Here is a 27893-nt window from a genome sequence, read left to right as displayed (position 1 = left end):
GCAGGTTGGAAGTTTCGCAGGTAGGGGCTTGCACATGCACCGTGTGGAAGGCTAAGACACGGTAACCACCACGCTTACTGTCCCAGCCGGAGAGCAGAGCTGCCGAAGTCTACGTCAGGAGACTCCATGCAGGTGGCATAGCACATCCTTACTGATGGAACTTTCTGGTGGTGTGGAAGGTGAAAATTGCAGTGCCTGGCTCATAATAGGTACTCTAAGCTTGTCGAATGAATTTTGTAGAATGGTTCTTCCTCTCCACTAGGTCACTAGTCTGGGAGGTTACTATCCAAGTGAAGTGACATTCACTGTGGCCGTAAAGGTTCTAGTCCAGTCGGGATATACTTTGTAAGCTGAAGTGCAGTGGCCACATGTGTGCCAGGTAAGTCTGAGGAATCTTTTTAGGCCATTTCAGGGTAACTGTAATGATAGGAGAAGCACAGAGGCTATTTCCTCGGTTTGGCTTCCACTATACGCGCATCTCCTGTCCCAGCCTGCTGGTTGCTGGAAAAGGCCTTACTTGGCGGGACCAATGGGCACTTCCGCCAAAGGGCAATGACTTCTAGCAATCAGGGCACCTCCCCCTGGAATAGCTGCTCCCAGTGGGGGAGAAAGGCCCCTGATTTTGTTCTGGGCTGACATTCTTCCTGGCCATTCTCTGGTTCAGAAGACATTCCTGGGGCTGTGAGAGCTGGTGAGAAACCTGCGTCAGGCAGGGCTCTGACCTGGACCTCTGCCCTCAGGGGGTTGAGGACAGGAAGGCCTGTTAGCAGAATAACTGCTTTCGGTTTCTAGACTCTAGAAAGGACACATCTGTTTGGCCAGAATATCTCTGAAAGCCTTTATAGAAAACATTACTGCCTTTATACTTAATAGGATAATACGGAGGGCAGGATTGTAAGACAAATCACTTTGGGCTCAAAACAAGTCAAAATGCACGTGATGGAAGAAGCTGTTAGAATAATGAGATGAGCACGTACCAGCCATCGTCAGCACTTCAGGCAGACCCAATACACCGGGCTGACACCAGATCATAGCGTACAGCAGTTGGGGTTGGTCCAGGCACGGCAGCTGCAGGCAGCATGAAGCTGTGGAGCGTGGAGCAGCTGCCGATGTCTGACCAGCACGGGTTTCTGGGGCTCAGAGAACAACTTCCAGTATCCTTGACTAGAGACGGGTGCCAACAGTTGAAACTCCAAGAGGACAACAGCCAGCCAGGTTCGCTGGTACCTTAACTCCCCCTGCAGGCTCAGCCCCTCCCCAGGCTCTGGGTTTAGAGGCCAAGGAAATGAGGTTAGATACATTAAGTACTTAATAGTCCCTGGCATAAAATGAGGCCACAATAAGTGGTAATTACTTTTCGGAACAAACACAAGCTTTCATAAATTCCTAAGAATAATCTACAAAAATTAGATTCTCCAGCCCAAGGGCCTTTAGCCTTTAAACTAGGAAGATACTGAAAGAAAGATATAAAAATAAGGCTCCCTGTATTTCTACTTTAAAAGACAGTAAACACAGTGTGTTCTGTTCAGGAAGCATTTTATTGTTGCTCCAAGTTGAAGAATTTTCCCTGACAGAAAATCAATTACTTTCACTTTCAGAAAACCTCCCGCATAACCCTACTCAGCTTCTGAATCTTGGTTTTTGCAGACATATCAACATATTTCTCTCCAATACGGATAATCATTCCACCCATGATTGATGGATCAGTCTAGGAAAGAAAATAAGTTGGATGTATGAAAACACATTGACATTTCACTAATTAAATGGAAAGATGAAAAAGTGCTCTGAAAAGTCTATGTGCCACATCAATTTAAGACATTATAATTACATCTAGAAAAAGGCAGCAGTCAAATTGTAAATGGAATCAGTAATCATTTAAACTGAGAACATAAAATTTCTACCATAGGTAAATTAGTGGGTAATCGGATTTAATTTTTCACTATTTGTAACCATTTTAAGTGTCAAATTAACCCGAGGAAACATACCATACACAATTAAAAACCTACCTTAACTTCCAATTTCAGTATCTGATTTTTACTTAGGAAGCTCTGCAGCACCGTTTTTAATTCAGAAAGAGTGGCCTCATCTAAAGGCTAAAAAGGGACAAAACCATCTTTTAAACCTGAGATAAAGCAAAACAGAACCTTCCCATCGTAAAAGGAAAGGGGAAAACAAGCAGGCACACACCACCAGACAGGCCTCCTGAAGTCCTGTGTTAAACACCCGCGGGCCCACCCAGGGTGATCAACAGCCACTCATCAGAACACCTAGGGGCGCCCTGGCGGTTCACTCCCTCCCGTCTCTGCTCCAGTCCTAGCAAAGCTCTTAGGAATGGTTGAGGGGAAACAATCCTGACCTTTATGCCTGAGGATGCAGGCCTCTGCCCTGTGCAGCCCTGGTGGGCGCGGCGTGAGCCTATTATTTTCTTGGATGATAAGCCGCAGTGTAACCTGGTTCTATGATCGTTTAGGATCCATGGTTACCAGGGGCTCTGGCACGCCACCCCACTCAGTGAAACTCCTCGAGGGCAGCTGGCTGGCTCCTGAAGTCTGTACTGCTCTGTAATCTGTTCATACTGAGCAAGCACCCCAACATCCAGCCCCCTCTTGCCCCAGCTCTTACTCCTGGTTAGGTGACAATGGAAAAGGCCTTTTACCTGTCACAAATCCTACCTCCTTACCCACTCATCCAAGAGCCCAAAGGTAACAAAAAACCCTTAACATCTTTGCAAAATCTAACAGTATCTTTTGGGGGGTAGGGCAGGTAAGTTTATCGGTGTTCAATCAAAACTTGTTTACTGGGACTCTTGAGGTTAGAGAACTCTATCTGCCCACCTTCCATTGAGATGTGCACTGAGGGCCAGCCCTTCTGCACCCACAACCTCGTTTCATCTGGACAACCTTGGGAGGCCAACTATTATGCCCATTTCACATATGCGACAACTGAGGTTCAGAGTGGTTAAGAAACCCACCAAAGGTCTCACCAGCAAGTGAGGACTAGCGCCAATATTTGAAATCAGTCTATTTCTAAAGTCTATGCCCTTTGTCACTAATCAAAGGTATACTTTTTTTTTAAAACAGTGGAAACTCATTTACCGAGGAGTTTCAACATCAAAAGCATTAGTATTGGTTCTAAAAAACTTTCACAAAATTCAGTAACCTTTAAAAAACCCACGTCCTTGTAATCACTGAAGAACGACCTGTACGCGCACTCGCCGAGGTCAGCGTGACCGCCGGAGCTCTGTAACACAGTGGGCACTGCGACCCCCAAGCTGGCAGGACTCTCTGCGAGGTAGGTGCTAAAATGGCGCTTTAAAATTGTGCTCTCCCAGGGAGGTAGAGTATCTTTTAGACACTAGACCTGTCAGTCTCCACAAGGTCAGGCGCTGTACAGCCCAGGGAAACCCACCTCGCTCCACTGATACTCAGGCCCCACAGACCGTTTTCCTAAATTGACAGAACTCCAGTAGGAAGAAAATATTTAAGAACAAAATTAATCCTGGGGAGGGAGTGTAGCTTATGAACATGGACTGCTGACAGAGGGGCCTGTATTCAAATCCTGCTTCACTTTTTGTGATCTAGGGCAAGCAACTTAATTTCCCTGGGCATATTTCCTCATCTGTATTATAATTATACTTCACATAGGCCTTTCATAATAAAAAAATACATTACAAAGAACCCAGCAAATGGTGGCTCCCTTCAGCACGTCAATAAGATCAAAGGGCCTATCCACCCTACCCTTCCCCATTCACCACTACCCAAGTTTGGGAACTAGTTTCAGTCAACCATTAAATATAGTATTTACAAAATAACTCGAACCTGTAATGGATCATGAACCACTATTTCCTAACGCATTTTAAGCCAATCTACAGTCCTTACGAATAATCACTGGTCAGGGAGGCACTAATAAGATACACACTGGCCCTTCCAAAGGGGAAGTTCCCAGAAGCTGGTATAAGAACGAAGTGCCAAGTGCCAAGTCACCTTTCCCAATTTCTTGATTTCACCTTGTTCCCCCCTGCCCCACCCCGCCAAATGCGATGCATAAAATGCCAAGGCCAGTGCAGCAGTAACAACCCTTTACTTACAGATGCGGTGGTAACTGAGCAAGGTACTTCCCCACGGTGCACGCTCATTATGGTAGAAAAGGCGGAAATGACTCCAGGGGTATTGTTCAGGCGACCATTTTCAGCAAGCAAATCTGGAAGTGAAGGTGTTTCAGTAACACAAACTCACTTAAAATGGGTTATCACTGAGCTATTATATTCATCTCAAAAGAAAGCTTAATTTTCTATATTCAATGTCTTTTAAGAATGTGAATGGAGAAGATGCAACTTGTTATTTAAAAAGTATATTCAATTTTTTTTTTTTTTTTAAAAGACTGCACCGACAAGCATTAAGGCAGTAAGGGGGTGTGTCTTACACAGATCTGTAGCAGATTCTTGATCACAGCTTGCAGTCTGATTTTCATATTTATGTCACAGATTCCAATGTTAGGCTACGAATTACCAAATTAACATACTAGCTATATTCTAAAATGATGACATGAGTACATTTTCTTTGGAACTTGTGTTCTGAGTTGACCACGGGATTTGAAAAGCAATCCAAGTGTACCAAAGAATGTGACTGTCTGCAAGGGCAGAGGGACACAGCCACTGGCTACAAACCATTTTCTTGGTATGAATCCCATTGGTTGCCTCCATGGATTGAAACTCCTGACCTGCGATCAGACATTCTTACATCTCAGGATCTTTAGACAGTGCTCCTCAAACTTTAATGTTCACGTGGGCAGCTGGGGAAGATGCAGATTCTGACTGAGGAGGCTGGCGTGGGCCTGAGAGTCGTCACTGCCAAAGGGCAGTGATGCCGCCGCTCCTGGTTCACGGACCACACTTCTAGTAGCAAAAATCTCAGACTTCGGTGAAAAAGAGCCAATACTTACTCATCAGGTTGGATGTGAGGGGAGAAAACTTCTCTTTTGCGGTCATGTCATTTAGGCTCTTCACTTTAACGGAACGCTTTATATAGGGATTCATAATTGAGGCAGCCATTTTGGGTTCCTTCAAGAGTTGCTAAAAGTGCCAAAAAAAAAATCTCTTAAACTCTTTAGAGAACAAACGATCCTAGCGGCCATATACATACTTTCTTATGAATCACCTATTTCATGAATTAAATTAGCCCTGTGAAAGCACAGATGAAGTTTACAATCAAATAATGTCTTCTACCTTTAAGAATCCACCCCACCATGATTTTGCACAGGATACAATAATTTCTGCAGAATTGTGCACGACTCTAGTTCTTCACATACTGAGAAGACGCCAGTGATGCCCACACTCAAGTGCAGACCTCAGAAGGTCCTGTGACTGCAGAGGCCTCCTTGCCATCGCCCAGGAGGGGGCCCCCCCATCTCAGGCTGATCCTGGCTCTGTCCTGGCTCGTCCAGAGCTGTGGAGAACCAACCTAACCCTGCGACAGACCTCTGGTGTTTCCAGGGCAGCCTCCATCAGTCTGGGAGGGAATGTGGACAAGAAAGAGGAGTGCAACGGCCACAAGAGACCACTCTGTCTCCATGGTGCTAAATCAATGTCTGGATTCAGTGACCCAGGGCAGCTTCCAGCACTTTGCTCCCCTTTAGCATTAGGCCAGAGTTCCAACAAGCCAAGGGTGTTAGCACGTGGGCGTCTTTCAGTTACGTGTGTCTATTAGCCTTTCCGTTACTCTTAGCACCTTCTCCCAGGCTCCTGGCCACCACTGTCTCTGATCCAGGCTGCTTGTCCTACACTGCCATTTAATGCAAAAACCGCAACTTGAGTGGCCTCATAGAAACACGTTTCCCCCACAAAATGCTGGCTTATGCAAATTAAAAGCGTTCTGCAGTTTGGGTTCCCAACGGACAGTTAGCGACACCTATGTAGCATCACTTTTCTGTAGGTGCCAAAAAATTGCTACTCTTCATTTATACAGAGTTTTTAGGTAACTGCCTCCCTTCTATGTCTCCACGTCTTAACTGACTTCTAGGTTTTAGTCAAACCCCATTCTAATGTTCACAAGCCAGGTCATTCTCTCCATTGCGAACACCACTGTTCAGGTTTAAAATGGGCACAAATGACAAGTAGTGGGCAACAGTTATCACCTCCCAAAATACCTGTGTGACATCCTGTCTGCTCTTGCTACCCGCCTCCGCCCCCCCAGCCCCCCGAGTGTCTCCAACAGTTAGACTGTTGGCTCTGTGAGGATTGTAAGAGTTGATCACAACACAGGAAAGCATTAGCTGTAAGCATTACCTGCGGAGGTAACTGGATGAAGGAAGAGACAAGTAGTTAAAACGACTGTCTATCAGGACAGAAGTCCCAATAAAAACTCAAAATACAGATGAACAAAACATGTATTACTTTATACAACTAGTCTGTGAGGTTTTTTCCCCAAATCGTAAGATTAAAAAAAAAATTCTTTAGAAGTATGTGGATTAAAAAATACAAGAACTTCTTAAAACATAAAATCAAAAGAGCACAACTTTGTCTGGAGAGAGTACGTACTGGACTGTTTCCCTCTTCGTCTTTAACGCAGAACGCATTGCCAGAGGTGGCAGCTAGAAAGTGGGAGGACGAGGGGATGCAAGAAAATGCGTACAAACTTGTTAACTAGAAAATTCAGTGAAGATTACAGCAGAGATTCTCCTATTTAAGTTATAGAGTAGGCTTGTGTTAAGTCAGTTCATTTACTCTTCTTTTCATGTTAAAAAAAAAAAGGAACGCTCCCTGCAGTCTCCCGGTCTGTCTTCGTCAGTCTGTCCTCAGTATGGAGCACATACATCTTTACTAATTTTGCTGCCTTGCACGCTCTGCTCATTTCCCCTCACATCTTGGGAATAAAGTAATGAAAACCAAGGAAAGGCTTCCTAAGGAAAATAAATTCCCAGTAAGATAAAATCATTATAAACTATAAATACTATTTTGGAAATACCTGGAATACAAGCATAGATTTTCAATGGTGACTTTTTTTTTTTTTTTTTTTTTAAGGAGGGTGCAGCTCACAGTGGCCCATGTGGGATCGAACCAGCAACCTTGGGGTTATTAGCACCACGCTGTAACCAACCGAGCTAACCGGCCACCCCCAATGGTGAATTCTTAATTTTCTTTTGAAATGGCTATTTTTCTTAAATTACCATCTCATATTTCTACTTCTTCTCTTAGCCTGAAATCTTAGTTCGTAATATCAATAGCCTTATGTTATCTGTTTGTACCTATTATACAATAGATTCAGAATAATACCCAGTATGATTACTATCAACATGATTACAGAAAACAGATTTCTTTTTTCGTTGTTCTTTTTCTCTGAGGATACACCTCAGAGAAAAGGGATGCATAATCAAAACACTAAAGGAAAATAATATAAAAAGGGAACTTAATAAGGAAAGCTACTTACTGCGACTCTCAACAATTCCTTTTCTACTTGTTCCAGTTTATTCTGCTTAGACGCAGCAGAATACAGAGCAGTGGCATAACGACCTTCGATACCATATATCTGAACAGGTGGCTTTGAAAACAAGGGTGGGGTAGGGGCGGAAGAAAAAAGGAATATCAGTCAAGACAATAGTATACAGTCAACAGGCGGATTAAATATTTACAATTTAAAAAACACATCTTTTATAACACAAAGAAAATTCAAATGTGTCATCAAAGAGCTCTCCTGAATGGCAATTCTCAAACAAATTAAGAAATATTTCCTTGGCCAAGTCACTCCATCTTTGAGCTTTCAATTCTTCATCAAGGGCCTTAGGAAACTGATGTCTAACATCCCTTTCAGCTCTAACTACCTATGATTCAATGAAATTAATTTTGAGATAAGCTTACGCTTCCTTTGAATGCAATACTATTCAGTTCTAAGTCCAGGAGGTTTTTAAACATGTTAGAGCCAGGAAAACAGGCATTTGTGAAACATATACAAGCATACTTTTATACATCTCATAGTAATACTATAAATTTTCCTTACAGAACCTCCTCATCAATATTCAGTTTAGAGGAGCCCTTCAGCAATTTATAAGTGCCTGATGCTTGAATTGTTTTTCACAATAAACTACAGGCCTTTTCCTATATACTGCCGTCAGTGCATGACTACACATGCTTAGTGGTGCTGTATGGTTGTAGTGCAATGCCTAGGCTTTGAATTAGAAAGATTTAGTTCCAGTCCAGCTCTAAGACCAAGCTGAGCAGCCTTCGGCAACTTTCCCCCAGTCTCGGTTTCCTCCTTTGTAAACTGGGAAGGCTAGCTACTTCCCATTAACATTACATGGTTTTAAAAAATTCTCATATTTAAAGGTTATGTATGGGCCTGTCGCACAGCAGGCATTCAACATTATTTCATTCCCTGCCCCCCACTGCATCACATTTTGGGACCCACAAATCGTGCAGCCAAGGTTTAGGTAGTAACTATACAAAAGTCCATGCCCTAGCGGTATTGCTGTTTGACTCAGACACATTCATCGGCTTTCCGATTACAACAGAATAAGTTGACCTACCCTCACAAGCTTGGTAAATGGCCTGACCACAGATGTACTGAAGCATCGCACCTTTAAAAAAATAAAGTAGAGCAAACAAGATTACTTGAAGGATTTCTTTACTTAAACCAATAACAAGAAATTTTCAATTTCACTTTTAAATGGTTAGTTTCTTACGTATGTTTCTTTGTATCATCACATAGATTACATGAGGGAGAGCTGTTCTTTATTGCTTAGGAGTAAATATCCCTGCTGAGAATCACCCCAAGGTGCTTGGAAAATCGCCTTCCCACTAACTTCCTACTATGCTATGAACAGGCTGCAGCTAGCTCACCAGGATGAGAGACAACACTAATTTTAATGAAATACACATTTTAAAAAAATTTAGTAAGATTTTTGCCATTTATATTACTACCCTTGAGCAGGACTTTAATAAAAAGTGGGAGGATTCCAGTCATGATTTCCAAGAGATAGATCTTGTTAGAATCCAAATGCTATGTGCAAATAAAGATTAACCCTTGAGCACTGCAGCAGAGTTTAACACGAGAATAGGCCCCAGTTCCGAGAGATGGTATCTCATCTATCTAGGAACAGAGCTGGAATCCGTAGTTCAAAAAGCACCTGCAAGGGCACAGGCCTCCTTCAAATAACCCCAGCTCTGCAGTGTACTGTATAGCAAAACTGGTTGTGAGGATTAAAAGCCTGTTTAACACTATGGAAAAGAGTTACCTAAGCTGTCAGACGTCATGATATTTAAAGCACTGTGTTAATATGCACTATAAAGAGCACACATTTTCTTTCTAACTCCATTTTCTGCGTGACTCTGGGTTCGAACCTCAGTTCTACCGCTTACTGGCTGAGCAGCCAAAGACGAATCCTTTAAACTTTTTTTTGCCTCATTTCCCTTATAAAAAATGTGCGATGTGCTTTACTAAGATTCTTTAGCATTACTAGTGACCCCTGACAGGTTTGATTAGAACGACAAAGAAAGATGATTGGAGGTGGACCGTGTCCTTTATTCGCAATCCAGGGAAGCCGGGCCCCCATCGCCTGTGACCCTCAAGCCTGCAGGTTCTCGGAGCTGTGCTCAGAGGACACCAAGGTCAGGCACGCGCAGCCCCGTGCCCACTGCCCCGTGGACGTCCGGGAGCGGGGAAGCAGGGCCGCCCAAGCCTCCTTGCGTCGCCCCCAATCGCCGGGCCCCATGACCCTGAACGGCGGCCACGCTCCCCCAGCTGTCGCACTGTTGCTCTAGGGGTCTGGTATGGGTCACCCCAGGAAAGAGCCTCCCTCTGGCTTTCAGGACCTCCATTCTCTCACCTGCCGGGAGAACCCGGACACTGCTGGGGTTGCCATCTTCTCCCGGGCGACTGTAGGTCAAACCCGAGTTGGAAGAGAGACGCAAGGGCGCACGCGTGCGTCAGCGTAGCCCTTCAGCCCGCTGGGAAATGTAGGCGCAGGTCGTTATAACGCATGCGCACAGACCTCCCTTAGGCTGGGAGTTGTAGTCCTTAGAAGAGGGTACCAAAGTACGGGGCTGGGGTGGGGATAGTGGGCTCTGGACCTGAAAATGCAATCCTTCAGTAGTTGATTAAGCGGTCCTTACTGTAGAATGGATTTATTGTCCCTAGTTACAAAATTTCCTTGTAGGCAAATATGGTGGCATCTGTTCCATTTCACATTCCTTACCGGCATGATTAGCATTTTAACCCCTTCTTCCAACTAAGCCAATATATCAAGCGCTTATTAAACAAACGAACCTCACAGCTCCAGCAGCGGATACAGCGTGCCCAGTACCTGGGACATGACTGCCCCTTCATCCCTCCCCGCCCGCGTCCCTTCTCACCTGAGTGCAGCAATTATCTGTTAGATTGGGGTTTGAGTGTAACATTGAAACCGAGAACCCAGCACTAGCCTTGGCCAATTTCTCAGCATTCATAAAAACAACCTGTTTTCAAACTATTAACCCCTAAATGGAGCTTACTCTAATTTTCTCTTCTGTACGGAATAGAATTGGCTGGCGGAGCAAGGGGTTGACCTCCTTGGTTGCAATAATGGAGTCCTGTGGTCAATTAAAAAAGTTTTTTTTTTCTGCTCAGATCTATTATAGGAACACAGAACAATTCATTAATTCACCCTTTTAGAGTGCCGTTTTCTCATCATTACAAAAAACTTGTAAAAATGCAGAACATAGAAGGAATATAATTGCCTTCTTTTCAACCACCCAGAGGCAGCCGTTGTCAATATTTTTTCAAGCAGTAGCCACAACTGCCCAGGCTTGAATCCCAGTCCTTTCAGTGACCTTGGCCCAATTATATAACTTCTCTGAGCCTCACTTTTTTCTTATCTATAAAACGGGTATTAAACATAATAGTCCTGTCTTATAAATTGTTAGGAAAAATAGGAGATTAATATATATGTAAAGTATTTAGAAGAATTGCCTGATAGAACGGCACTCAATAATCTTAGTTCTTTATTTTATGTTTGTTTTTATTACATAGGAGTATACAGATTCACAATCTATATGTAATTTAGTATGCTGCCTTTTTCCTTAATACAAGAGGAAAAAGGATACTAAATTACATATGGCTTGTGAATACATGCTTACAATATAATATAAGCATGTTTCCAAGTTATATAATTTTCATAAGCATTGAGGAAAGAGTGAAGATAGGAAATATATAAAATAGGGTCACAAGCTGCTACAATTGTTAACATTATGAAGGTTAAGCCCTGAGGAAAGGCCCCATTCATGTTCTAACTAGCCTGGGAACTTACATTTTTAAGAAACTTTCCAGTCTTGTGTCAATACTTGGATATGCATCTGGACCTCCAGATAGAACTCAAATTGCCCCCCAATGGACTCACATATACATCTATCTGATATCTATTATCCAGACCACTGGATGTGACCAGACCTCCTGGTGCCCATTTTCTGGACCAATGGCATCCCTCATCCTGACTGACTGCCCTCTGACTGGTAACCACCCTGGATCAATCCTAAGACTAACAATGCAGGACTGATAATTCTCAAGAGCATGCTTTTTTACTATAAGACTTTTTAACACTTCTCTCTTCTTTGGAACACTTCTGGGTTTTTGCCTAGCTGTGTTTCCAGTTTGCAAACTCTAAGACCCTTGAATAAATCTCTATCGTTTATTTCTAGCAAAGTCTCCAGACTATTTCTTTTTAAATTAGTTTCAGGTGTATAAAGCAACATAATAGTTAGACATTTAAACCCCTCATAAAGTGATAACCCACCCCACAAACTACTACCTTTCTGACATGTTATATAGCTGTTACAATACCATTGACTATCTTCCCTAGATTGTGACTATAAAATGCTTATATATTTAGTTATAGTTGACATTCAATATTATTCTACTTCAGCTTCAGCTGTATAGCACATGGGAAACAGCCTATGACGTGATCCCCCTGATAAGTCCAGTGCCCATCTGGCACCTTACATGATATTTACAACATTGTTGATTATATTCCCCATACTGTATTAACTGCCAATTTGTATTTCTTAATACCTTCACCTTCTTCATCCTGCCCCAAACCCCCTTCCCATCTATCACACTGACAGATCTAGTACCTATCTGGCAGGATACCTAGTGATTTCAATATTATTGACTATATTCCTTATGCTATACACTTCATCCCCATGACTACTGTATAACACCCAATTTGTACTTCTTGATCCCTTTCCTTTTCACCCATCCTTTACCCCCCTCCCATCTTAAAGAAGTCTCTAGGATTCCTTATAATACTGGTTTGGTGGTGATCAACTCTTTCAGCTTTTTCTTGTCTGGGAAGGTCCTTATCTGTCCTTCAATTTTAAATGACAGCTTTGCTGGGTAGAGCAATCTTGGTTGCATGCCATTGCTTTTCATCTCTTGGAATATTCCTGCCAATTCCTTCTTGCCTGCAAAGTTTCTGTTGAGAAATTACCTGCCAGTCTTATGGGGGCTCCCATGTAGGTAACTAACTGCTTTTCTCTTGCTGCTTTTAAGTTTCTCTCTTTGTCTTTAACATTTGGCATTTTAATTATGATGTGTCTTGGTGTGGGCCTCTTTGGGTTTATCTTGTTTGGGACTCTCTGTGCTTTGTGGGCTTGTATATCTATTTCCTTCACCAGGTTAGGGACGTTTTCTGTCATTATTTCTTTAAATAGTTTCCAGTTCCTTGCTCTTGCTCTTATCCTTCTGATACCCCTATAACGTGGCAGAAGATAATGTGGCAGAGGCCCCTTAAACTCCTCAATTTTTTGAATTCTTTTTTCTTTTTGCTATTCTGATTGGGTGTTTTCTGCTACATTATCTTCTACATCTGTGGTTGGCTCCTCTGCTTCATCTCATCTACTGTTGATTCCTTGCAATATATTCTTCATTTCTGTTATTGGATTCTTTATTTCTGATTGGTTCTTTTTCATGTTTTCCATCACCATTTTTATGCTTCCTATCTCTCTGTTGAAGTTCTCCCTGAGATCACTGAGCATCCTTATAACCACTGTTTGGAACTCTGCATCTTGTAGATTGCTTATCTCCATTTCGTTTAGTTATTTTTCTGGAGCTTTGTTCTGTTTTTTTTTATTTGGGACATGTTTCTTTGTCTCCCCATTTTGGCTGCCTCCCTGTGTTTGTTTCTATGTATTAGGTAGAGCTGCCATGTCTTCTGAGCTTAGTAGAGTGGCCTCATTTAGTAGGTGTGCTGTGGGGTTCAGTGGTACAGTCTTTCTGGTCACCTGAGCCAGGCACTCCAGGTATGTCCCTTGTGTGGGTTGTGTGTGCCCTCCTCTTGTAGTTGAGCCTTGGTTGGTCATTGCACATCAATTGGAGGGACTGACCTTTGGGCTCACTGGTTGTGAGGACTGGCCTTGACTTCAGTGGAAGAGTTTTTGTGCAGGGGCTGATCCTACAGAGCAGGATCTGCCTGAGCAGGACTCTGGTGCCTGCCCAATCCACCCCTTGCTTATGTCGTACATGGAGGAAGCTGGGTAAGGCTCCAGCTCATTTTTAAGCTGGCCACTAGGGGCGTCAGCCCCAGGACAACCGTGGAGGGGATCTGCTGTAGGTCAAGTTCAGCCACAGCCCATGCCCCACCTGGAGCCACCTGACAGGCACCACAGAGAACTCCACAGATGGCTGCCACCCTTGCGGTGCTTGGAAGCGCCTTGAGAGGCCAAGCTGCAAATCAAGGCCAGGTGCCTCTAGTGCCGGCTTAGGGCTGCTCAGCCAGAGGCACAGGACATGCTCAAGCCAGATGCTCCTTGTCTGGGTTCAGTGAACCTTTGAGAGACCCTAGGAAAGTCTGCAGCTTGAGCCAAGGTGGGCAGTCTGCTTGAAAAAGCCAATGGAAGCGGCCTGGGTGTGCCCAAAAGTTGGGCGGGGCGGGGTCTCCAATTGAATTGCCCGGGCGCACAGAAGGAATGGCAGAGACTCAGATATGGCAGCCGCCTGTGTTCACGCCCCAGGAAGGGGGAAGGTTCAGCAAAGAAACAATGGCCTCTACCAGCTCGTTTGTCCAGGAGAAAGTCACTTCTGCAGGCCCCATCCCAAGCCAGACAACTCAGTTCCCCTGCCCCAGCGTTGAAACTCAGAGCAAGTGATGCTGTTGGTGGGTAAGTCCACATGGTCTCTTTAAGAGGAACACTTGTGAGTGCAGCCGCACGCAATCTCACTTAGTCACAATCTTTGCTGGTTTTCACAACCAGAAGTTATGGGGACTTCTCTCCCTGGCACTGGAACCCTGGGGTGAGGTGGGGCTGGGATCTCTTGCTCCTCTGGGGGATGGTGCGGGGGCCTCCACAGCCGAGACATCCCTCCTGATTTTTAATGGTTACACATGGGTGTGGGACCAGCCTGTTTTGTGTCTCTGCCCTTCCTACTAGTCTGGCGGTGGCTTCTTCTGTGTGTCCTAAGTTGAAAGGCTTCAGTTCAGCTTTATTTTAGGCAATTCTCAATAATGGTTGTTTTGTAGATTCATTGTAATTTTGATGTGGTGTTGAGAGAAATTAAGCATAGCGTTTACCTATTGCACCATCTCGGTTGTTTCTTCCATACTCTTTTTTTAAAGATTTTATTGGGGAAGGGGAACAGGACTTTATTGGGGAACAGTGTGTACTTCCAGGACTTTTTTCCAAGTCAAGTTGTTGTCCTTTCAATCTTAGTTGTGGAGGGTGCTGTTCAGCTTCAAGTTGTCTTTTCAGTCTTAGTTGTGGAGGGCACAGCTCAGCTCCAGGTCCAGTTGCCGTTGCTAGTTGCAGGGGGCGCTGCCCACCATCCCTTGCGGGACTCGAGGAGTTGAACTGGCAAACTTGTGGTTGAGAGCCCACTGGCCCATGTAGGAATCGAACCGGCAGCCTTCGGAGTTAGGAGCACGGAGTCTAACCGCCTGAGCCAGCGGGCCGGCCCCTCTTCCATACTCTTTTTGAGTTCATTTGACAACATAATTTTAACGGCTGCAGAATAACCCATCAATTGGAGAGTTTGTAACTTCATTCAATAATTTTTTTTAACATAATTCAGATGTTTTCCATTTTTTTGGCCATGTTAAACAACACTGCATTTTCTGAGCATCTTTAGGCACAAACTTTCCTTTATACTTAGGATAACTTCCAAACAGATTTCCAGAACGGGCACAACTTGATGACAGGGTGTGAGCATTTTAAAAGTCTTCAATGCATGAGGCCATGCTGTTTTTCAAAAGTTTAAACCAATTTACACTTTCACTAGCAGCACATAAGAAACCTTGTTTCACTTCACTCTGCTAACTTGTTTCAAACAAGTCTAACAGAAAGTATATTCATTACACAACACATTTTACACCTATTATGTGCAGGCATCCCTGAAGGTACAGAAGGTACAAGACAAAGGGTTTGTCTTCACAGACCTTACATTCTATGTGAAACCAAATCACAAAACCCACGTTTCCTAATGTGTGGGTGTTAATAGATGTATAATAATACAAATACAAAGTTCTGGAACCAAATACACTTGGAAAACTCTAGACACTATGTTTGCATTGATAAGTAATTATAGGTAAACTGTCCAATTGCAAAGAAGCCGGGTGATGCCCCCTATTTTGTTTGTGTTTACCCCCCATTCCACTTCAGCCCGTTACGTTTCACCAACATACTAGTTTGTGGCCAAGTTTTAGGGTTTATTAAGTTGTTGCACGTATGGTATATGGTTTCATTTTTATTTTGAGTCTCAGGACAATTCTAAGATGTAGTCTGGCACTCCCCCATCTTATAGGTGGTGAAACTTCTCAGATCTTGTTTAGGCATCTCATCTAGGAAATGGCAGTTGCGGGTCTCAGGATAAATTTCTGGGCATGGGATTTTGATGCTGGTGGATGCTGCTTTCATCTTGGTGATTTGGACAATTGGAGGAACACAGAAGGAGCCTGATGGCTCTGCAGTGAAACCTCCTTTCCGCCTGCTCTGGGATTCCTGGGCACCTGCTGAAATCTCACTGCAGGCAAAGCACTGCAATGACAGGCCAGGGCCCCACATGCAAACTCACGAGGACCAGCTGGCAGCAATTTCCCAGCTGTGTGACCCTCATACCTCCTGCTATGCAAGAACAGAGAATTTGGGAAGGAATAGTCACATAAGGTTGCCGGTTTGACTCCTCGACTCCTGCAAGGGATGGTGGGCTCTGCCCCCTGCAACAAAGATTGAACACAGCCCCTTGAGCTGAGCTGCCTCCTGGATGGCTCAGTTGGTTGGACCACGGGCTCTCAACCACAAGGTTCCCAGTTCGACTCCCGCAAGGGATGGTGGGCTGTGCCCCCTGCAACTAGCAATGGCAACTAGAGCTGAGCTGCGCCCTCTACAGCTAAGACTGAAAGGACAACAACTTGAAGCTGAATGGCACCCTCCACAATTAAGATTGGAAGGACAACAACTTGACTTGGAAAAAAAGTCCTGGAAGTACACACTGTTCCCCAATAAAGTCCTGTTCCCCTCCCCTTCCCCAATAAAATTAGAAAAAAAGAAAAAAGCAAATGTTTCTCACTGTCATATTTTCTCTACAAAGCACTATATGCCTGCATGGAAAACAGCAGTGTGGTGTCATGAGACCCTCAACTGCATATGTTTTAAAAAGTGAAGTGACTTGACCCAGAAAGAACCCCTCTAAATCCAGGAATCTCAATGAAGGTTAATGTACAAATTGTTCACTGCACTTTCTTTAAAACAGCGAAAAATTGGAAACAAATGTCTGATGGTAAGAAAATGGTTTTAAAAATGGCACATTGTGCAGCCATAACAATGAGATTTGCAAAAAGTATTTCATGATGTAGAAAAAATATTTAATGACACTGAAGAAAAAAGCTACAACCTACATTCTGTATTTTTCTACAATGAGCATGTGGCACAAGTATAATCAGAAAAATAAAAGATGCCACGATCCTGTCACTTAACTACTGTGCCCCATAAAGGAGAGAACCATTCTCTCTAGTTTCTGATAATACTCAGCTTCTGACATGAAGGCCAATTGCTTCAGGTTGATGAGTTCCAGGAAGAATCAGCCTCCAAAATTAGACGAGAGGACCTCCAAGCTTTCTTCCCAAGATAAGCTTCAACGCAGACTCTACCAGCCTGGAGGATATTTTCTTTTTCATTTTTTAAAATTAAATTTGTTGGGGTAACAATTGGTTTAAAAACATGATACAAATTTCAGGCATACAACATTATAATACGACATCTGTATACTTTATTGTGTACTTACTGTCCAGTCTAGTCTCCTTCCATCACTATGAACTTACACCCTTTACCCTCTTCATTCCCCACCCCCACCGCCTTCCCTCTCTGGTAACCACCATACTGTTGTCTGTATCTAGGAGTTTGTTTTGTTTGTTCATTTGTTGCTTTCTGTTTTATATCCCACGTGAATGAAATCATATGGTTCTTGTCCTTTCTCTGACTTATTTCACTTAGCATAATAGTCTTAAGATCCATCCTTGTTGTTGCAAATGGCACTATTTCCTCTTTTTATGGCTGAATAATATCCCATTGTATATAGGTGTCCCATCTTCTTTATCTAATCATCTGTTGAAGGACACTTAGGTTGTTTCCATGTCTTGTCTTTTGTGAATAATGTGAATAATGTGAATTTGTGAATAATTCATAAATATATCTTTATGAATAAGTGTTTCCAAAATTTTCAGGTAGATGCCCAGAAGAGGGATTGCTGGGTAGATGGTAGCTCCATTCTTAATTTTTTTAGGAACCTCCATATTGTTTTCCGTAGTGGCTACACCAATATACATTCACACCGGCAGTGTGCAAGGGTTCCCTTTTCCTGGAGAATATTTTCTTTAGCTTTGCAGAATACATACTACAGATGGTAACTTCAGAGCAAATTGTAGTAATAAGGTTTTCCCAACACATTTTGTTATCTCGAAAGGACCTGGGAAATGTTTGCATTATTCATGTATTTCTCTTGGAGTGAATTCTACATGAATTTTCTGTTCTTTTCTCCGCCAAGTTTATTTTGAGAAGTGTACATGGATCCTTTAAAAAAGACGGAGCCAATTGCTGTCTCAGGGCCACAGGCTGGCTGCCCCGATTTACAACTGCGTTGTAGCTTATTTTTTCGTTTAACCTTAAGAACAGGTAAATGACTCTGGCAGCTTTGTACACAGGTCTTGGTGGCATTTCCCTGTTAAAAGGGGTTTTAGGGCAGTGCCGTCCGTCAGCATTGGCCCCTGGGCTGGAACTGATCAAGCTTTGAACAAGAAACAGCGTTTAAGAAAATGGGCAAGGGGATTCCAGGTACTGTGACCATATGACTTTAAACCTAGGATTTGGTACATCTGTTACAGAGGAAAAGAGTGAATAAAACACATAACAAATGGCTTGGTGGGTTTTTGTTTGTTTGTTTGTCTTTGGAGAAAGCTGCGTTAGGAGGGTCTGCAGCATTGAGCTGGGATTTGGAAGGTGACAGAGGGAGCACCTGGCACTGTGGGAACTGGTCACCCACCCCAGGCACTGGCCTCTTCCCTCCCCTTCTCCTCCAGCCCTGCAGGTTGTACTCACCTTGAAACATTCACCACCTCAGCGCTCAAGGTCACTCCTCGCGCTCAGCCTGGTCCAGGTCGCTGAAGGATGCGCTTGACACCAGGGGGAGCCATCTCCCCACGCTGTAAACAGCCTCTGGCCTCGGAATTAATTTCTTTCTAGAGCTTTCGCTGTGCAGTTCTCCGTGTTGGTGCTCACACATGCAAGTAAGAATCAGAGTATTGTGAGATTGGTAAACAGAATGGTCTCTGAGAGACGCTCCAATCCAGGTTCCTTGAGTTTCAAGGTATAGTTTCTTGTTCCTGTCGCACAGCCTCAGTGCCGAAGCCTTTCTCTTAGAGCCTCTAGGAACTCCCCCTCCTAACGTTCTTTCCACTCCACACTGGCCCCCTCAGCCCTCACCTTTCCCACAGCAACCCAGCTTTTGGTCACCACGGCCACATTTGGGCATTGCCTCCAAGGCTCCACAGGAAAATGCGCCTGGGTTGGAGCACACCTCAGACTTCCTAATCAAAGTGCTGCTTCTTTCTGGATTTGGGGCAGTTCTGGGAAAAGTTACTCCATAAAGTGGGTTCCCTATTCTTGGGAGATGGTCATAACGAGCAAGTCATAAATGCAGAATATTCTTATGTTTGTTGATTTGATAAAAATGTTGGCTCTAAAGTGAGAGGAACAGTGAACACAGTGAACAGTACATCTGGTGCCTTTTCCGATGTAATGAAGCGTTCTGCAGCTCCTGTGTACTCGCTTCTATTTGCTGGCCCTGTCCAGGCCTTGGGGTTGGGGGGCGGGGTGTCCTCTGTCGCTGGGATTTGGTGGTTATCCATTGTTCCTGCAGAGATGAGCCAGGCTCTTTAGCCTCACAGCCCGGGTTGGAATCCTAGCTCTGCCACTCACCAGCTGTGAGGCTTGGGTGAGTCTCCTAACCTCTGTGCCTCAGTTTCCTCACCTGGAGAATAGAGATAGGAACTTAATGCCTGTAAAGCATTTAGCACAGTGTTGGCAAGGAGTCCGTGCAGGAAAACCAGCTGTTACCCTCCTGCTCAAGACAGTTGGTCCCTCTATGTACAGAGGCAAGATGAACATAAACCTGGATCAGTCTTCATTATAGAATTTTAATTCTGACTTTCATCCCCTCCTTGGGCTGTGGCTCAGAATGTACCACAGGGCTTCATCATGTCTTCTGAAAGCTGGGAAATGGTTATTGTCAAAAGCAGCCCCACTTTAAGGAACTTGCCTCCAGGTGGAAAGGCCCCAGTCAGAAGTGGGTCTCTTCACCTGGGACTTAACCAGGGAAGACAGACTAGTGGTTTCAGAACAATCAGCTCTCAGGATATAATGGTAAACAAGCAAGCACTGAGCACTGTTTACTTAAAAAGTGTGTGTATGTGTGGGGGGGGGCTAGTGTATATATTTGGTGCAAATAAAAATGTGAGAACAGTAGAGGCTTTGTAGGAGTTGGGTGTGAAAAAGGAAATTACATGGTAAAATAAAAAAGGAAATTATACATTTTTTTCCTTCACATAATTATTTAGCTGTGGTAAAAGCGAAAGCAAAAGTCAGGGCAAGGAAGCCTTCCCAGAACTCCGGTGGGCACTGGCGCATTTGGAGTTTGAAATGCCCAGCGGAGTGAAGTATTCTTCCTGGACCCCACAGTGGGATGCACCGCCCAAGAAATTGTTGAGAAAACGTGATGGCAGATCGATGCTTTTGTTGTTTTTGATTAGTGAAGATGCACACAGAGAGGAACGCTGGCTTTGAGGTCAGGCTGGGGCTGTTTGGGGCGATGCAGGTTAGTACAAGGAAGATGGCGGAGGACAGAAGATGCGAGGCCCTGGTCGCAGCTGACCTCTGGGAGCAGAGAGGCTGGGAACGGAGTCAGCGAGGTGACTTGAAAATAAAGGAGGCTTTTTCCAGCCCCGAGTTTAAAGGCAGTCACAGTTTCGGTAGCAAATGAATTAATGTGACCTTGCTGATGGCCCCTGTGACCCAAAAGGGGTAAGCAATACTGAGGCTTTTCATTTTGCTGAGTACCTCCTGGGGAAGATTGGGCTGTGACATATTTCTGTGCATAGAATTGCAAAGCTGGATAAAAGCACTATCTATTTTGAGTTTTTAAGCAATGAAGGAGTTATTTAATGGGGTGGTGTTTGGAGACTATGGCAAAATGTGCAGGAAAACAGAGTAGTTCAGACCATTGAGGACTGTACCCTACTTCATTCATTCAATCATTCAGGCGTTAATTTATTTAGCAAACTTTGGCTGCATGTTAGAGATCATGATAGATGCTCCAGGGAATGAAAGCAATCGAGACTGACCCTGCTTTCAAGGAGCTGTTGCCAGGTTCCCTTTAAATCAGTTTTTAACTTTTTAGAATCACCTTTGCTCTCTATTCAAGGAGAATATTGATGTGGGTATTCATCTAAAAATCAGACTAAATAAATTGCACATCGTTTTACAAACTCCGGACTTCCTTTAATTTATAAATCTTCAAATTATAGGAATTACTTCTGTATCCAAGCCCAGAAGAGACAGCACGTTCGTTCCTCCCGTCATAGCTTGTCAACTAATTGAAACAGCTAAGGGAAAGAAGTGATACAAATAAATCGTCCAGTAGGCAAAGCATCACTCTATAGTTCTCAAAGTGGCTGTTTATCAGACATGAAGTTGGTGGCTCTCAGTGGCCCTGGGTGAAACGGGCCCACTTGTGAGGATGACAGGAGGACCAGTTTCTTTCCTCTTGTGATCTGTGCCCGCTGGAATCAATGGAGTTTATGTGACACAGGTTTGCTGACGTTCTTGAGGCATGGAAAATTTCCTTATTCGTGTTCCGACTCCAAAGGTTTCCTGAGAACATTCTGGAAGTAGTCTTTCCTGGGTAATAGCCATCAGTCCTAGCTGCTGATTGACGTCAAGTTGTGGGACTTCAAAACTACACGTGTCCCCTGAAGACCTACGAATTAGAATCTGCATGTGCATTTCACTTTCTAATTAATCATTGAGCTTGAATGTTCAATGATTGGGTAGGGATTAAATAAATCATAGTATATGTATGATGGAATACTATACTGCCATTTACAATTATGGTGAGGAAGAATTTGCTGAGCTGAGAAAATATTCATAATGCATTTCTAAGTGAAGAAAGGCAGACTCAGAGGAGTATCCAGTGTATGATATGATGATATTTTTGTTAAGTAATCACATACTTATATGCGTCACACAAAAAGCCAGAAGGAGCCACACAAACATGTCAATGGTGGTAACCTCTGAGTAGTGATTTTTGTTTGTCTTTTCCTTGGTGCTTTTCTCTGTTTTCTAAAGTTTTGCACATCAGTCATATATTGCTTTTATACCGAGGAAAAATTCTCTCATAAATGTTACCATTAAATATCCCCTTCCATAACCACACAATGAGGAGGAACAAAGAAGCTAAACACACATGGCTGCTCCATCCATCCATCCATCCATCCATCCATCCATCCATCCATCCATCCATCCATCCACGATTTTTATTTAGCCTTTAAAAGTTTTTCCATTAATTAGATTTAGGCTTTTATTTTCTCTATTTATTAGGAAAAAAAAAAAGCCACTTTGTGCTTTGCATTGACAATTGTAGGCACTCGGCCTGCAGAGGCTCAGTTTTCTTAAGCCCCATGCTGTGATTCTTACACTTCAGCACGCAAAGGAGGCTGTGAGGTTTCATGAAGTAGCTCTGGGTGGGGCCTGGGAATTTCCTGTTTTAAACAAGCGACCTAATGTGGTTCTGACACAGAGGATTTGGTACCACTCTTTGAGAACCTGTGAGGAGTGGGCATTTGAGTTTAAATAGCTTGAAGTCTAAAGATGATGAAAAGTGATGGAATGTGACCCCAGGATGTCCCTGGATCCATGAGCCTTCGTTGAACTGTCTTATTTTAGAATGTGACATGTCTAAATGGGATGACAATCAAAATATACCCAGCCAGCTTGCCAGTATCCTTGAAGGTCATTAAATGTGGCAAACACCTTCCTTCCTTAAGGATAGTCAGAGAGCAATAGCACAAGAAATAATAATAATTCTAACAGCAGTCACCACTTGCTAAGGCGTTAGTGCATGCCAGGAACTCATCTAAGCTCTTTATGTTCATTTATTCATTTAATCCTCTCAAAACCCCACAGGTTAGCTACAGACAAAAATCATCCCCATTTTACAGATGAGGAAACTGAGGTTTAGAGAGGTTAATTAACATACCCATGATTACATGGTTAGTCAGTTGGCTTGTCCCCAAAGACTCTGAGCTCAGATACTATATTTTCCAGCCCCAAACTCTACCAGTGGTCATTGTGCAACCTCTACATGTGAGGTTGCCTCCAGGGCTCAAGAATATTGACCAGTGCCAGGCAGCTTGCTCCTTGGTGGCCCTGGTTGAATGTTTTCTGATGTGAAATTATTATTTAACTTCAACCTTCTAAAACTGTGCCCTTCATGGTCCCAGCTAGTACAAAGTTAAAAAAACTTGATAAAATGCATGAAGCACAGCCAGCAGCATATTTCCAAATAACGTTGTAAGCCAGGCAGCGTTCTCTCGAAACACACATTCTTGGGAGCAAAGCAGTTAAGAGAACGTCCACCAAAATCTGTAGATGAGGGTGTCCGTTGCACCAGGCAAAGCTGGGGATTTCAGGAGTTTGGGCAGCGGCAGTGGGCATGGCTGGGGGAGGGCTTCAGTGAATTTGGGTAGTGCAAATGATGCAGGAAAATTTACTACAGTTTTTGCTCAGTAACAAAATTCATGTTTGAAACAAAACCTATCTTCTACCCTAGCCCCAGGCATGTTTTTTTTTTATTCTTTTTATGTAATACTATGATATGTTATTATTTTTATTTCAATTTTTTATTTTATTGAGCCATGATTCATATACCATAAAATTCATGTACCCTTTTAAAATGTACATTTCAATGGTTTTTAGTATATTCACCAGCTTGTGCAACTGTCACCACTATCTAATTCAATAACATTTTCCTCAAGTCAGAAAGAAACTCCATACCCGTTATCATTCTTCATTCTCTCCTCCCCACAGATCCTGGCAAATTATAATGATTTTTAATGGTTACATCTTTTCCCTTCAATTAGATTACAAGAGACCATGGAACTCATCACTTTTTCTGGTACAAAGTAGGTGCTTAAGTAAGTGTTATTTCTTGGTGGTAAAGGTCTCAACCTTAAGACTCTCCACTTTTTTCCTGGTCTGTATGGTAATTTTTAAATTTTATTAAATGACTGGAAGGAGGAAACCTACGTTTTTTTTTACCCCCGTCTCCTCCCATTTAGGAAGACCTGAACTCAGAGGTGTCGTGTCAACCAGATAAATGTTTTATTGGCCTTATTTTAAATTCAGTTTGATTTAGGAAAAGGCAAAGACATCTTGGGTCTCATACTGTAACAAAACACTGACAGTTCAGTGATATTTCATGTTTTTCCAGCTCATAAAAATACAGTGGGGAACTTAACAGCTTGGACTCTGCAACAGGAGAAGTAATGCTGAAACTCTGATAAGCATGGGTCTGACTAGGTTGTTTACAGAGTGACAAGCAGGTCACACATAGGCTGAGACGTGGCTGCCGTCATACCTGGGAATCTACAAACTCAGTTCCCTCTCATTGGCAGAACATGAAAGCTGAAGATAATCCCCTAATCCTGTGGCATTTTTTAATCCACGGAATGGGCTTTGCAGCTCAAAATTTTTCACTTGAAGTCACCCACGCTTTGGAGATACAAATATTCTGTTTGCTCCTGCAGTATCTATGGAAAAGCTCGTCAGCATGAACGTCTGCTGTGGTTACTGCAGATGAAGACAGTTTGGGCACTGTCAAGGAGTGGTCATACTCCCTACAATCCCAGCTTCCACTTCTTTTGAAATTCAAATAGCGGGAACACACGTTGACAGCTTTGATTCTGACAAACAAGAGTATACGATTCAGTGCACTGCTGCAAAGTGGAACCAACCCAACTGTCTGTCCTGGATGAACAGATAAACAACATGTGGCATAGCTAGACAGTGGAATATTATTCAGCCATGAAAAGGAACAAAGTACTGACACACACTGCCAAATGGGTAGACCTTGAAAATAGGGTAAAAGAAGCTAACCACAAAAGGCCACAGATTGTATGATTCCATTTATATGAAATGTCCACAAAGGCAAATCCATAGAGACAGAAAGCAGATTAGTGGTTGACAAGGGCTGACAGGGAGGGGAAATGGGGAATGACTGCTGATGGGTATGGAGTTTCTTTCTTGGGGTGACAAAAGTGTTCTGGGATTAGATAGTGGTGATGGTTGCACAATTTACAAAAAAAACTGCTAAATTATATCCTTTAAAAGAGTAAATTTTATGCTATGTAAGTTGTATCTTGGTTTAAAAAAAAAAGAAAAAAAAAGACTTGCTGTAAAGCCTCCTAAGGGGTTAAAAATGAAAGTAAGAAGGGAAAATCTGATCTTATTTTGTTGGTGCCTGTGCTGAAGATGATTTAGCAGCTCCCTCTGCAAGGCCCTTGCTGGAGTCAAACCATCCCACGGCAACGCTCTGTTCCAGGCCTTTATCATTCTTGCCTGGATCCACGGAACTAAAGAATTTTGACAGCTGGAAAGGACCTTAGAGATTCTAGTCCAACCCTCTCACATGTCAGGTGAGGAAATTAGTCCCAGTAGAAGTGATAGGTTCAAGGTTGTCTCTTAATGACTGAGCTGGACCTGGAACCTAGCGTCCTTTTCACTTGACTCGTTTGGCAATTGTTTCCCTCCCTCTCTTCAGTCTCTCCCTGCTCAAATAGGCGTGTGCATCCACTGATCTTAATCTTCCTGAAACACAGGTCTTATGTCACCTCCCCGCTAAAAAGCCTTCAGTAGCTCCCTGTTGCCCTCTGTGTCCTATCTGCCACTTGGCTCCCACGGCTCCCTGGATGACTTGTCCTTGCGGACCCAACAGTGTCTTTTACAGTATCAGGCCTTTGTTCATATTTTGTTACTAAACTTTGTATGCCTTCACTTCTCAGCTGAATGTCAAGTTTCTTGAAGATTGGGATCATGTCTTATGCATTTTTGACCTTGGGCACAGGGCACAATGCAGTTCTTGGTAGGGCTCAGGAAATACTTATCAGCCAGTTGATTCCATTCAAGACTAGAGCTAGTTTTTGCCCCGATAAATCCAAGGAGTATCTTAGTTCTGGCAACAAGTGGTTATTTTGTACTGCCTCTCTTCTGTTGGAAGACAAAGACTGAGTTTAATTTTGGGGTCTAATCTGCACAAAAAGATTCTAGAAACCTCTCATGAGATTAGATTTAACCTCAAAAAGGGAACATTCTTGCAGGAAGGTGGTCACAAGATACCAACTTCCAGTTGTAAGATAAATAAGAATTAGAGATGTCATGTATAGCATGGTGACTACACGTAACACTGCTGCATGATACACAGGAAAGTTGTTAAGAGGGTGAATCCTCGGTTCTCATCACTAGGAGAAAAAAATTTTTCCTTCTTTTTTTTTATTGTATCCATATGAGAAGACAGATGTTATTGTGATAATCATCTCACAATATATGTCAGTCAAACTATCATGCTGTATGCCTTAAATTTATACAGTGATGCATGTCAATTATTTCTCAATAAAACTGGAAAAACAAAACAGAAAGGCAAAACTCACTGACTTAAAAAACAACATTATTTTTGAAATAAAATTTATTTATTTTGTTACCCAAGAAATTTGGATTCATTGTAGAAGATTCAGAAAATTCTGAGAAAGTTCTGAGGAATATAAAGAAAAAAATAAAAAGTGCCCACAATTTTCACCCCTAGGGAATGTCTATTAATAATCTTTGTTTGCACAGCCATTTTTCTATGCACACATATATACCACAGATATGTTGTTTATAAAAATGAGGTCCTGCGCTGCACACTGTTTTGTAACCTGCTTTTAAATGAAATGAAAAATGAAAATTTAATAGCACTGCTTTAGGTGGGAAGAATTTTGTTGCTGTCAATTCAAATGATTCATTCTGATGACATGGAGAAAAAGCAACACAGTATTTGTTTTGCTTCTTTGCTTTTCTTGGTGCAGGAAAGAGTAAAACAGACCAAGTAGGAAGAGTTCTGAGAACCAAGGAACAAATGCCTTTCTAGCTACATACTCACTGGGGCTGCAAGGTGGGGGTGGGGTCTCTTCCTCTTACCAATTCTATAAGGAATTGGAGAAGGCATCCATTAAGGTCTTTTTCTAGCTCTAGAGTTTTGTGAGCTTTGTCTGAAGGTTCTTCCTATCCCTTCCTTGTCCTTGGATATCTCAGAATCCTCTACATACTCAGGAAGGGCGAGAATGTGACTGTGTTTTCCCTGGTTTGCGCCAGCACAGCACCTGGCAAAGAACCGGCACTCAATAAATATTTGGTAATGAAAGAATGGATGAGACGCTCATGAATGATGTCCTTTGTCATGGGCATTATTAGATCATATGGTCTTTTTTGGAAGTACCATATAGGAATTCTATATTTAGGTTCTTGGATGGGATAAAAATCTAAGTAAGTGACATCGTACATTAACTGATTAATGGAAAGTATTTTCCCATTCTCAGGATCCCATTTTGTTCTTTCTGTGGCTCCTTTAGGGAGATGTTACCAGTTCCATTCCATAGGTAAATGGATGGGCAGGTCCAGTGCTGGCTCCTGATTCCAGGTCCGGGGTCCCTCTGATACTACACCTCATTATTTCATTATTTCAGGCACTCCATTTTCTCACTGGTTGGGAAAGTCACTCCACCACCATTCAGGCAAGCTTAAAGCAGTTCTCAAACTTTAGTGTTCTTAAGAATTACCCAGAACTTAGCGATCCCTATTTAAAGTAATCAGGGTGATTTTGACACAGGTGGTCTGACAAGCACACTTTGAGGAACACTACCTTAAAATATTTTAGATACAGTATTTTGTCAAGCAGACTAGGTGGCCATGATAAGCCCATTAGGACCTTCATCAGGCAACATCTTGCCCAAGCTTTGGTTTCCAAGGAGACTGGGGACTAACAACAATACTGTAGTTCAGGTTCATTATGGGTTTACTGTGCCAAGAGCTTTTGTAAGTGCTATACATACATTATCTTCTTTAATTCTCTTAAAAGCCCTATGGGCTAGGTATGTACTATTATTGCCTCCATTGCACAATGGAACTGAGGCTCAGGCAAATACCTATGGCTTATCTACAATCAAGCGAGGTTGACAATGGCATTAAGTAACGAAGTTCTGCTACTGCCAGATGAAGGAGACCTAACTCTTTATTATTTTTATAACAGCTGGGGGAAGCTGGTGAGTGTCATCGGTGGATAGGGAGAGTAATTCATATTTTG

The 27893-nt window shown here is 42.9% G+C and overlaps 1 protein-coding gene across 1 annotated transcript; it reads right to left on the bottom strand.

The window, feature by feature from the left end:
- Positions 1–1519: 1519 nt before the first annotated feature.
- ATP5PO (ATP synthase peripheral stalk subunit OSCP) lies at positions 1520–9932 on the bottom strand. The gene is made up of 7 exons (XM_019730248.3): positions 9817–9932; positions 8518–8568; positions 7425–7535; positions 4942–5071; positions 4088–4200; positions 2007–2093; positions 1520–1708 (listed from the first exon to the last, which is right to left on the bottom strand). The coding sequence occupies exons 1-7, from the start codon at positions 9850–9852 to the stop codon at positions 1595–1597; spliced, it is 642 nt and encodes a 213-aa protein (XP_019585807.2). The 5' UTR covers positions 9853–9932; the 3' UTR covers positions 1520–1594.
- Between the last annotated feature and the right edge of the window lie 17961 nt (positions 9933–27893).

This window comes from Rhinolophus sinicus, chromosome 17 (assembly GCF_057876585.1).
Source record: "Rhinolophus sinicus isolate RSI-liver-muscle chromosome 17, RSI-T2T, whole genome shotgun sequence".
In the NCBI taxonomy this organism is placed as follows: domain Eukaryota; kingdom Metazoa; phylum Chordata; class Mammalia; order Chiroptera; family Rhinolophidae; genus Rhinolophus; species Rhinolophus sinicus.
The sequence above is the reverse complement of the archived record's forward strand: the minus strand, read 5'-3'. Positions and strand labels throughout refer to the sequence as shown.

Coding starts and splice junctions, on each gene's coding strand:
- ATP5PO (XM_019730248.3), bottom strand. CDS start 9,852: ATGGCAACCCCAGCAGTGTCCGGGTTCTCCCGGCAG. Junction 5,072..7,424: donor AGGAATTGTTGAGAGTCGCA/GTAAGTAGCTTT, acceptor TGGCACTTTTAG/CAACTCTTGAAGGAACCCAA. Junction 4,201..4,941: donor CCTCACATCCAACCTGATGA/GTAAGTATTGGC, acceptor CTTCACTTCCAG/ATTTGCTTGCTGAAAATGGT.